Source organism: Notothenia coriiceps, unplaced genomic scaffold (assembly GCF_000735185.1).
Source record: "Notothenia coriiceps isolate Sejong01 unplaced genomic scaffold, NC01 NC01_scaffold00014632, whole genome shotgun sequence".
Lineage (NCBI taxonomy): Eukaryota > Metazoa > Chordata > Actinopteri > Perciformes > Nototheniidae > Notothenia > Notothenia coriiceps.
The window spans coordinates 11,344-22,707 of NW_011347333.1; the positions used below are offsets into that span (position 1 = coordinate 11,344).

Here is an 11,364-nt window from a genome sequence, read left to right on the forward strand (position 1 = left end):
AAGTAGGTGCCCACTCCCCAGGATAAGGATAAGGCTTCGGTTTCTTTAAGCTGACAAACACTTGTTGACAATGACAGGCTTGTAGTTTCCTGGCCTACTCGGCACAGGAATAACAGGGAAGTGAACAGGCTTTCATCGTCTATTACTGCGGCGGACATTGCAGCAACATTATCATTGTTTGCTCAGGAATGCACAACAAAGTCCTCCAAAAATGATAAGATAAGCTTGAATGGAAATAAATGTGAAACAGCTGCCAAACCGAACTTGGAGTTGGGGTCAGAACTAATTCAGATGAGTCATGTTAGGATTGTGATTAGTTAGAAAAGGGACATCTTATTCTGTTGGTGATTTCCTTTCTCTGAACATGAATTGGTGATCACTTTGAATCTAATTCTCTATTTTTCTGTACTCAGGTCAGTCTGGAGATGGCCGCACACACCTCAACGACAAGTTTGGCTACTGAGGGGAAACAGAAGAGAGAAAGCTCTTGTGTGTCCGCTCCGGCAGCTTTTATTCTGCGTACAATACCTGCAACACAAAGCCTGCAGTCTCCTCAGCGCCGACCATTACCCCCTCTCTGCCAGTCCCTGCGAGGCGTTCAGGGGCCTGCAGGAGGGAAATAATGCAGCACCTTTCTCTATCTTTGCATGCTCATAAGCAAAAAATACATTCTATTTCGCATTATCTGGCAAGCCCTGTGAGCAGACACTGGGCAGGCAGCCCGCTGGCAGCCTCCTTACCACCCATGAAAACAATAGAGATGAAAGCCTTTTTTTCTTTTACTTTTAATTCTTTATCATCCAAGCAGAAAATAAAACAAATCAACAGAGCATGAACGGTAACTGATCTGAATTCAGCTCTCTGGCTCTTGCAGTTTGAATCCACCTGACATCCAAACGGCATATTTGGCATCATTTAAAAAGAAAAAAAAAATGTTTTATTCTAAAGGAGAAAGAGAGGGAGAGCACTGAAGCAGCTTTTCTGACCATCTGGACACTTGGATGGCTTACTGCTTGAAATGCAAGCTGACAATGACTCAAGCTAAGTGGAGTGTTTGCCTGCGTGTACACACAACCTTCTCAAAGTTCTCTTTTTAACAAGATTGTCTTTAACGGTGACTCAGCGATTGGTGTGTTTGCCCAGAGCAGGATTCCTCTCTCTGTGAAATCCCACTCAGTGCTGTTGGTATACCGCCATACTCCACACCCTCAAAGTAAATAATTGTATTTTTGTTATATAAATGTTAAATAAATTGTCTGTACATTACCTGTTTTACACGCTTCACATTCATCCTCTTATTCCTTCCCCCTACATTCTGGGTCTTTCTTCATCAGAAGCTGCCTCACACACACACACACACACACACACACACACACACACACACACACACACACACACACACACACACACACACACACACACACACTGTTTCTCAGCGAATAATCTGGCACTGAGAGGCTCGTGGTGTTGGCTGTTGATCTCTGCCGTGAAGTTCCGTGCTGTGACTAATCACTGACGGAAAGCACTCCTCCCTGCCCAAAACACCAGAGGAGTCCGCTGTCGTTCACCTGGCACCTTATGGACGATGTTCCAATGATAAAACATAAGCCTATCAGAATAAAGCGATAGTATGAGGTAGTTATGGATATGGGCAGCAGGAAATCCAAAGTCACCTTAATTTAAAAAAAAAAAGGCCCAAGTTAAAATAAATGTCTGTATCAGGTAGAGTTGCTATATTTAAAATATATAGCAACTCTACCTTTCTGTGCTCGACAATATTTCCTGATGTAGAATGAAAGTATGCTCTTGCTAATGTTGATGGAGGATCTTGTAAATAAAATGTATGAAATGGTTAACCATGAAAATTAGAAATCAACTTAATATCTTTGATGAATTATGGGAAAGAAGGATGGGTTAAATACCATACAAGATAATTAATGACCCTTTGATTAGCTGTTGATTAATTAATCAGTAATGCCATTTTCTTTTAATATCCATGATCTTGCTAAAGTTACCAGACTCCAGTGAAATGTTTGAACTGGCAGATCACTGGGGTCGCTGATCCACCGGTACCCTGAAGGTTTAGTACGTTTGTCTTACTTTGTGACTTTAAACTACCAACACAATAACACAAACTAACAGATGGAGGCAGCCGTAGACCAGCAACTCCTGAATGATTTGAATAGAACATGGATAACAGCGTCAGTTCCAACATTCAAACTATCCCTTTAGGTGAAGTGGTTGTATACAGATATATATATAGATATATATATATATCTATATAAATACAAATATAAACTGCTCCAAATCCAATGAACAAGAGGCCACAGGGCATTTATTGATTCATTTTGTGCAACGATGGACGTCACAATGTTACATTCACTTACTTCGGCGAAATCTTAGTTACAGTGGTGACATCGTGTTTAATCGAGAACTACCTCAAGTTTCATTCAATACAACAGGAATGTGATTTCAAGGCATTAAGAGATCTTAAGAAAACACTTGGGTGTCTTCAGAACACCAGCGGACCTCTTCTATCTAGAAAATAATGAGGTACAATATTGGAAAGAAATAAAGATGGCGCACTACAAGTAGGCCAAATACACTTGCCAAATGTGCAGCAAACTATTCTCATACTTCCTTATTTCCACATACCTCTTTCTGCACAAACAGTGGAACCCATGCAAGGAAAGAGGATACAAGTATTCGTAACCTGGACTAGAAAGTGACAAATTCAAGAAGCTTACGTTGTGACAGGCGGACTATTTAACTACATACATGTCATACATGTTTGTTATAGCTCCTGCATACTCAATAAACACATCCAGAGTATTTTTCAGACGGACGATATGTGACCACTGGCTATGTTTACCTCCACAATAACAAGATATCCGATGACTTGTTTGACTTTGATGACATGTTTACTATATAAAGTTACCCAGAACCTTACAACATGTCCAGTAATCACATCAAAGGAAGAAACCTTGGAACCACTTGATTGTCTAACATGCATTTTTCCCTTGAATATTGTTCCAGAGCTAAATTCATTTTTCAAAATGGTTGGTCCCTTTGTACCACCTCTGGTCGTCAAGTCCATGTTAGCGTCATTTAGCAGGGCCTTTTTCAGAGACGTATGCATAACCTGAAGAATCCTTAGAATAGTTTGTGGCCATTTTATTCCCCAAATGTTGTTTTTTTAGTGGAGAGAAATGATCAAAGTGACAGGGTGGGATTACCTGAGTGTGCAAATAGTTTGACCGTGGAACAAACGTCTTTTCTAGCACGGTCCCTTTTAGAACAATCACTTCTTGGTCCCAAAGCAGAAAGCTGTAACAAAAGAAAGCAGCCGCCTGGGAATGAAGAGTGGTGCGGAGGATTATCTGGTGGTCATTTGTTGTTTTACGAGAAGGGGGGATCCTCGGACGGGGTCAGGGGACTGCAGGGGGGCACTGTACTCAAGGAGCGGAAGGCGAAGATGGAGGGGTCGTAGGTGTACCTGGGGGGGGGGCGACTCCCCGTCAGGTTCTGTGGACAGAGAGACAAAAGGGCATGATGAGAGACAGAAGTTGTGTAAGAGCCACCTAAGTGCTTCATTTTGTGTTGAGGAGAGATGTTTACGTTGGCATGACAGATTAGGCTAGGGTTAATATATACAACAGGATATTGCAAAACAGTTCAACTCCGTTATGCCACTGAGGGGATGGAAGTCTGCAAGTTCAGATCATTTTCTGCCTATTTAACGTGTAGTCGTATTATTAAATACAGTGTCATAGCAAATGGCTTTGGTATTGGACCGGTCAAGATGCTTGACCGGTCCAATACCGACGAGTTCCCAGGAAATAATCTGCCGTGATGCTGCTACTTTCAATACACTTTTTTTTCTGATTTACCTGCCTCCCATGAGTATGTTGTATCTTCGCGAAAGGTTTCAATTATTTATTTAAAAGACTCAGAACTAAGATTTCCTTTCAGACTACATGCCCTAGAAACTGTCAATTGGATAATCGGCTACTTGAAAGGGGTTGGAAGATAGTATGGATGAATGGCTTCTTACCAGCCTTTACTCATAGTATTATTTGGACAGTTACAGTTTGAGACAGTTTTGTTAGAATTGGCAAAATAAAATGGACAGTATTGCTAATAATAGCTAGTAGCGACCTCTGTGGTCAATGCAACATAAAAGACTATAAAGATACGCAGATATGGGAAATTTGTTAGGAAGACGCAGACAAGACACAGTTCTCAACAAGTCCATTTTGTAAATGTTTTTATCAAACAGAAACATAAAGACGATCTCAGTTTTCATTTGACTAGTTTTGCCTCTTTTGCTTTGACCCTTGAAATGCCTCTTTTCTGTGTTGAAAGAGTTCTGAAACAGCTGTATTTGTATTTGTATTAACCACACCATTGAGCCAGTCTCACAACCCAGAAACAATCCAAATGTGAGTAAAACTAAGAACTTGAAATATGACGTGTTGGAAATGTCTGTTTCAGAAGGCTTCTAAAGTGGCTTATAGAAACCTAGAGAAAGAAGTTACAGTATCAAGTCACTGTGAGAAAGTGACTGAAAACCAAACTAGCAGTGATGGGAAACAACTGCACTCCTAAGAACATTTCACACTGATACCTTTCGCTCAAACTGCAGGTTTGGTGACATAAACCCTTCACAGAGCAACGCCCCCTCTGAGCAGAACCTCGCTTCTTGTGTTTCTACAAGTCCTCCGTCTAAAATTAGCCTGGGTCATTTTCCTCCCTGCAGGAAACAGCAGGAAATGACTTTGTTGGATTTGGCAGTGAGGCAGCACTTTCTTCAGAGTCTGGGGAGAGTGTGTGAGAAGGTGGACTGAGAAAGATTAGGACCTTGAGACAGATCCGCTGTCATTAGAAGTTGAGTGTGTGTTTAAAAGGACACCTATATATTCTCATTGTAGAACTGAGACAGATGCACTATGTAGCTGACTGACTCTATTCAGTGCTACTGGAAAGTACTCAGTGACATCAATGCATATGAAATAAGCCTCCATTAACTGCGCATGTGAGCCTAACAGGTGTTGCTATGACTTCAGCCAACATCTTAAGGGATTCAGTGCCGACAACTGAGTCACAGTTACACGGCAACAATTCCCAAAACCACTTAGAGATGTTTTATCTACTGATGTTTGTATAAAACAGGCGAAAAGTGAGACGTGGACAAACAAAGCATATCCCAAGAACAAGTTACAGTAAACTCAGATGTGGACGTGTTAATGTGTTGGCCACATGGTAGCTGTGAGTCAGTCCAACTTTGAGGGGGTGTGTTGTACTTCAGGATGAGTTGTCTTGTGGTCACATCTGCAGTTTGCTGGACATTTAGGGCCAAGATGGGTCAAAAAAAGTGCAGGTCCCAAAGGTGCTTGTAGTCCCAAAAGCGCAAGGAGGGCCTTTTTCGACAGGCATTCAAAGCTCAGTTAAAAAAACAGTAATATTTCACTTGTCCTGGAGAGGAACTGCCTGTAAAAATGCATTTCGAGGGATTTTATGTTTTAAGTTATCCTTGACCTATGATGTATGCTTCAGTTTGCATATCTGAAAAGTCTCAGCACTGTGTTTCCAGCCCTGTTAAAGGAATAGTCGAGTTTATTAAAAGGATGGATTACTCTGTGGCCCAGGGGTTCAGGGGGGGGGCTAAACCTGAGCCTCTGTGTGAGGTGATTGCTATGTTGGAAAGTCAAAGGACTTCAAATTTCCTGACTATTGTGTTTGTTGCTTCTGGTCTAATTATCTATCAGGCTTTTATACTTCATATGTACCCTAAGGTATTTTGTATAGTTGTGGTGTGGATGTGCTGTGGCAGGGAACCTGTGACACCGGGAACAAAACATATTTAATTCTTTCTAGCAGGCAAGTCTTTGGCTAAGCTAACCAATGGCTGGCCGTAGCCTCATATTAAGCATGCGGGTATGAAAGTAATAGTGCATTGTGTCTGTACTTATTCAACATTTCCAAGTTCTCAGTAGTACATTTTCTCTGAAGTTAGATTTCCAGTTCCAAGATTTGAGAGAACCTCACCATATCTGACCTTAAAATCTGAGACTGTTGATTACCGTATTGACTAAGTGATAGCTGTACTAATATAGAGTTATTTTAGCACCAGTCTTATGTATGTCTTATATATACAATCAAAGTTCAGTTGTACACACAGTGCTGTCCTACTTCTATCCAGGGATATGTTGCTGCAGCTATATAAGCACCAGTTGTGTAGTTATCAACTGATGCAACTTAGAACTTGGTTTTTCGACTTGATGTACTGGAACACGCTCCGATTTACGACTTCCCAGCACTAAGGAAAAGCTCAATTATAATAATCTCATCCAACTCTCTGCACAAAAGCGATAAAGCGCAATTGACAAATGTTAGGCTACTCCTTAAACTGTTTTTTAATCTGTTTGTCCTAATGCTAAGACCAATAATGCCTTTGCATCCCATCTAAGCCATGCAGTTTACTTCAACAAAATGGTATGCAGAACATTTTTCCTTCAATTTAGTTTCCCCCTCCACTCTCTGCACCATTTCCCTCCCCTCAATCAATCTTCGCCCTCCTCTCCTCCCTTTTCTTAACGGTGGCTGTAATCAGACTCCATCACTCTTGCCTGCTGCAGCCTGGGAAGCTCTCATCACCCTATTCTCCTATTCACCTCCAACCCCTAGAGGGGGGAGGGCCTCCGCAGCAGCAGGGGCAGGCCAAAGCTGTGTTTTCCTACTGCTTCCATACAAACCCCCCACCTCTTTAAACATAACCACGACCATCGACCTCTACTCCCGTAACAACTCCCATGCTTGAATCCGGTCTCGAAGCCGGGGCCCCATCCAGATCCAGCGTCTCTCTTTTGGATTCAGGCCAGGAAACCCAGGGTTGACAGCTAAAGAGGGAGAGGGAGATACACCGAATGGTACGGGAGAGAAAAGACAGAGGCGGGAGGTGGTTCACTTTGCCCCGTGGCATAAAGGGTAGAAAGTTAAAACAAGCTTCCAAATAGCCCAGGAATCCAAGGTACTCACTTTAAGGAAAATCTATAAAGTGCACAGACCCGACCAACAGGGAAAACACTGAGACAGAGGATAATGAGCAATATCTCCATGTATCAGCGGAGTTAAACAGATAGCAGCCATCCAGGCTATAAATGGAAAATGACTTCATCTCTGGAAATACACCACAAGGGACCCGACAAACACTCCGCCTCCTCTTCCTCCTCAGCTCCATCTCTCAACGAAGCCCTCTTGTTCCTCCTCAAACACTCGCAAAAATCACTTTTTTACATTTTTGTACCGCTCATCCATACTTCAACATGGAGGATAACAGCGCCCTACATGCTGTTACAGTTGGTGTTAGTGCGAGTGTGTGTGTGTGTGTGTGTGTGTGTGTGTGTGTGTGTGTGTGTGTGTGTGTGTGTGTGTGTGTGTGTGTGTGTGTGTGTGTGTAATAAGTGAGTGCGATAAGGTTCCGTTGACACTAACCCACGCAACGTGATAATAACGTCACTTTTCTCACCACACTGTGCATCCTTCTGGAGTACCCTGCGCTGTGCCAAGACGCCCAGGCTTGTTCCAGTCGGCTCTCCAGCATGCTCCCCTTACCCACCACATAACTGAATCACACTGTTGCAGTTGGTGGATGATTATTGGAGGTTGTGTTTTGGAAAACCGCTTTACAGGAAGATCAGTAGGGACACAATCTTGGGAAAATACCTTTGTGTTTACGAAGGTATTTAGGCGAGTTAATGTGCACTTCTTAGACCACTAATGGGACAAGTGGAAAGCTCCGTTATTAAAGGCTGTTGAGATGAAGAGATCAAACAAACTTTAACAAGAAAAGAGCGCATTTTTCTCCTGGTAACTTTGTTGTAGGTATCACTGTAGTTAGCGGTGTTAGTAAATGGAATGCGATCAGATTTTCAGACGTTGCTCTCAGGCAAGGCTCGGTTGCTAGCAGGGCATGGGAACAAACGCGGCTGCCAGATGCTGTCCCAGTATGCAGTTGGATGGACATCAAGGTGCTGGCGACAAAACAGGCCGGGCTGTTAACGGGGGCTGTGCCACCTTATCACTGCTGCAATGAACACCCTGATCAGAAGTGCCCAAAATGGGTCTCCATTAAAGGGAAAGCAGGTGCTCTGTGTTCATTTTCGTACTTCTATACTAACATTTGCTGATTTGAGTATATCAGTGCGTCCCCATGAGAAGTATGGCAAAATGCAGTGCACTAAGAGCACCTGATGGTTCAATCAATAGGGTCAAAAGTTGAATGTGGACCTCTGAACACTTTTCACTCTCAACAACCACCATCTTGGCTACTAACGGAACTTTCAAGACCATCCGTGATCACAGTTTCTCCAGTGAAAACAACACTAAACAAATAATAGTTACTCATGTCAAAGGAAGCTAAAGTTCATTTTATTGGGTTAATTGACCATGTAATGATTTGCTACAATAAAAACGAAACAAATAGCAAACAATTACGTAGCTAGCTAACTATCTAGCTAGCTAAGAGCGGCAATGGTCTCTTTTGCTGAGGGCACAGCAGCCGAGTGCAATTTGAGAAAACACAACCCGGTCAAAACTCAGCAAGTTCCCAGTGTCCGACATGTGTACAAAGGGGAGTACCCAAAATTGAGACACAATGTGTGTGTACTTTCAGATAAATACCACTGGTATAAACCATTTTCAACAGGGGTTTTTTCAACATACAATAAATTGTTAGCATTGTTTGCAACACAATACTACAAGAGGCTTTTGTTTTTGGTGAATTAAAAAATAAAACGTACCCGCATCTTTATGGTCCGGGTTTTCCCTCCGCAATTCTTTTTCAGCAGCATTTTCTGTGGAGAACAAGAATGCACAATGAGAGACTAGAAGATCATACAGTAAAACCTTTACACTGTCTATAAATACACTTGTGCTATGAACCCAAAAAGGAACTTTTTATGCTAGTTGTTTATGCATGTGAATGTTGAATCGGATCAAGCGTATTACTAAAAGTCAACCAGTTATTGATGACATTATAAACAGCAAAATTGGACGTGACAAGAAGTGCATATCTTGGCAGTCGATGAACACGTGAAGCAAATCCAGCTGTCTCACTAAACTAAACAGTCAGTCAATGAAGCTTATGCAATATCCTGTCTCCCACTCCCCTCCATGTCCACAGTGGGGGTGGATGGACCACACAATAATCAAATTGTCTCCAGTTGGGGAGGTAGCTTCTAAGGGGGGAGGGAGCTCAGGAAAGAATGGAAACATAAGACTCCTGCTGTTGTGATGTGGGAGAGAGCTGGTGTGCACTTGCCCTCATGCTCACCTCCCGCTAGCTCTTATCTTTTTTTTGTTTTGTCAATGGGAGTACAGTCCATGTGGGTGCAAGCTGCTCTGACATGAATTAAAAGCGGAAATTCACTTCAGCCTCCCAGAAAAAGTTATAGTTTTTTATTTTACGTGATTAACTGACTCTTTTGTTCAATCACAAAGATATGATCTCTTTCAAAAGTACCATATATTTGTATTTATAGGTTTTAGCTCATTTACTACAAACTTTCAATGTGCGCCCACACACACACACACACACACACACACACACACACACACACACACACACACACACACACACACACACACACACACACACACACACACACACACACACACACTAGCATACCGTTTGGGTGTGTGTTGTAGTTATTTAAGAAAAAGACAACAAGTAGATTATCTTCATCATTGTTATGGGGGGGATTTAAATATTTTTGCCTGTGTGTGGCGGTTGGACATGTATCTTCTATTCCAATATTTTATCGTGTAGAACACCTGTTATACAAATGAAGTTGCTTTGGTTTGCCTTATATGTGCTAATCTCTAGTGAGAGCTCCAATATTAACCACTGCTTTTATATCAATATCTACAGTTGTCTTATATCTTCAAGTCTTATTAAATCAGTTCTCTTTGCATCTACACTTCAAAATGCATTCTTGCACAATTCTAATATTGTTTTAAAAACCTAAAATGCCAAAAATAAAACTATTCAGCCAGTTCCTTTTCATACGAAATGAACAGACACTAATTAGTTTAAAAAACAATGTTATAATTGAGAAATAGCTGTAAGATAGGGAAATCAGCACATTGGCTAAATCATTTCAAGAAACATACTACTATGGTCCGACACTAGTGTGTGTAGTTGAATTATATTTTCTAGAACTGCGCCATTTTAGTGCAGATGTCACATACGACATATTTCTCAAAAGCATCTGCTACACAAACTGTTGTTCTTTCATCAGGCAAACAATGGCACAAACAATGGAAAACATTGGCACTGCCACATCTAAGCACAACATCTGAGCAAATGTGCATCGATTAACATGCATGAGGGATTATCAGAAAAGGAAACCAGCGGCTGACCCTTCAACTCTGCCCTTGATGAAATAATGAGATAAATAAGTGTGTAACTACTGCGTAAGCTAATGGGGGTCATACCGGAGCTACGTAGCCTTGTTTACCAACCACTAGCCTTAGACAGTCCTGGATCAGTTGATTAAAGAAACCACAATTTGACTTTGAGATTGTTTCTCCATCCTACCAACAATATTTGTAACATTTCCTGAGAAGATTAAACTCCTTGTTAGTTAGAAAATGGAGACAAAGGGGTAACAATTACAGCTCCCACCAAATGTGCCATCAATCTTAAATTAATGTATAAGAAAGAAAATCCTGTCGCAGACTGAATCCCACCTGGTTCGAGTGCACCTTGGCCAATAAAATAAGAATAATAGAGGGGTTAGGCTTATTAGAAGCTATTGCAGTAACACTTACAATGGATTGGCTTATTGATACTAATGTACTTACAGTATTCTAGCTTTCTTGACTTTGTGGTCTAAAATAAGTTTAGTTTAATTGGGCCCCATTATGCTCATGTTCAGGTTCATATTTGTATTTCTTCCCTCTACTGTGACATGTCTCCATGCTTTTATGTTCAAAAAGCTCTTTATTTTCTCATACTGCCTGTGCTCCTCTTTTCACCCTCTGTCTGAAACCAGCTGGCTGGCTCTGTTGTGATTGGTCAACCGCTTATTTATGTTCTGTCCCTTAGCCAATCACGTACAATGTGTTGAAGCGCCAGCCAATAGAAGCGCAATGTTACATAGGGATGTCACTATGTTCAGGAAGTAAACAGAGGAGTCCAATGGAAGTAGTTCAGGCAGGGGGGGGGGGTGTGTGGGAGAGAAACTCCCTCTGGAGGGAACTTTGGGATTTTAGCTTTTGCAAACCATTCACATGCACACAAACCTATAACACACTACAGGAAAGGGAAGCTCCAAAAAGCATAATAGGGCCTAATATGGC

General features: G+C 41.7%; 2 protein-coding genes across 3 annotated transcripts in view; one reads left to right on the forward strand and one right to left on the reverse strand.

The window, feature by feature from the left end:
* The window catches only part of slc4a1ap (solute carrier family 4 member 1 adaptor protein), a 10,096-nt gene extending 8,263 nt beyond the window's left edge, over positions 1 to 1,833 (forward strand). For both annotated transcript variants that reach the window (XM_010774787.1, XM_010774788.1), the window contains exon 14: positions 414 to 1,833. In XM_010774787.1, the coding sequence (XP_010773089.1) occupies positions 414 to 463 (50 nt within the window). In that variant the 3' untranslated portion in view covers positions 464 to 1,833. The remainder of the gene's footprint in view (positions 1 to 413) is intronic.
* Positions 1,834 to 2,308: 475 nt separating this feature from the next.
* The window catches only part of LOC104948587 (uncharacterized), a 25,481-nt gene continuing 16,425 nt past the window's right edge, over positions 2,309 to 11,364 (reverse strand). Inside the window, exons 4-5 of the mRNA XM_010774789.1 lie at positions 8,802 to 8,855; positions 2,309 to 3,525 (exon numbers count right to left, since the gene is read on the reverse strand). Of these exons, the coding sequence (XP_010773091.1) occupies positions 3,400 to 3,525; positions 8,802 to 8,855 (180 nt within the window). The 3' untranslated portion in view covers positions 2,309 to 3,399. The remainder of the gene's footprint in view (positions 3,526 to 8,801; positions 8,856 to 11,364) is intronic.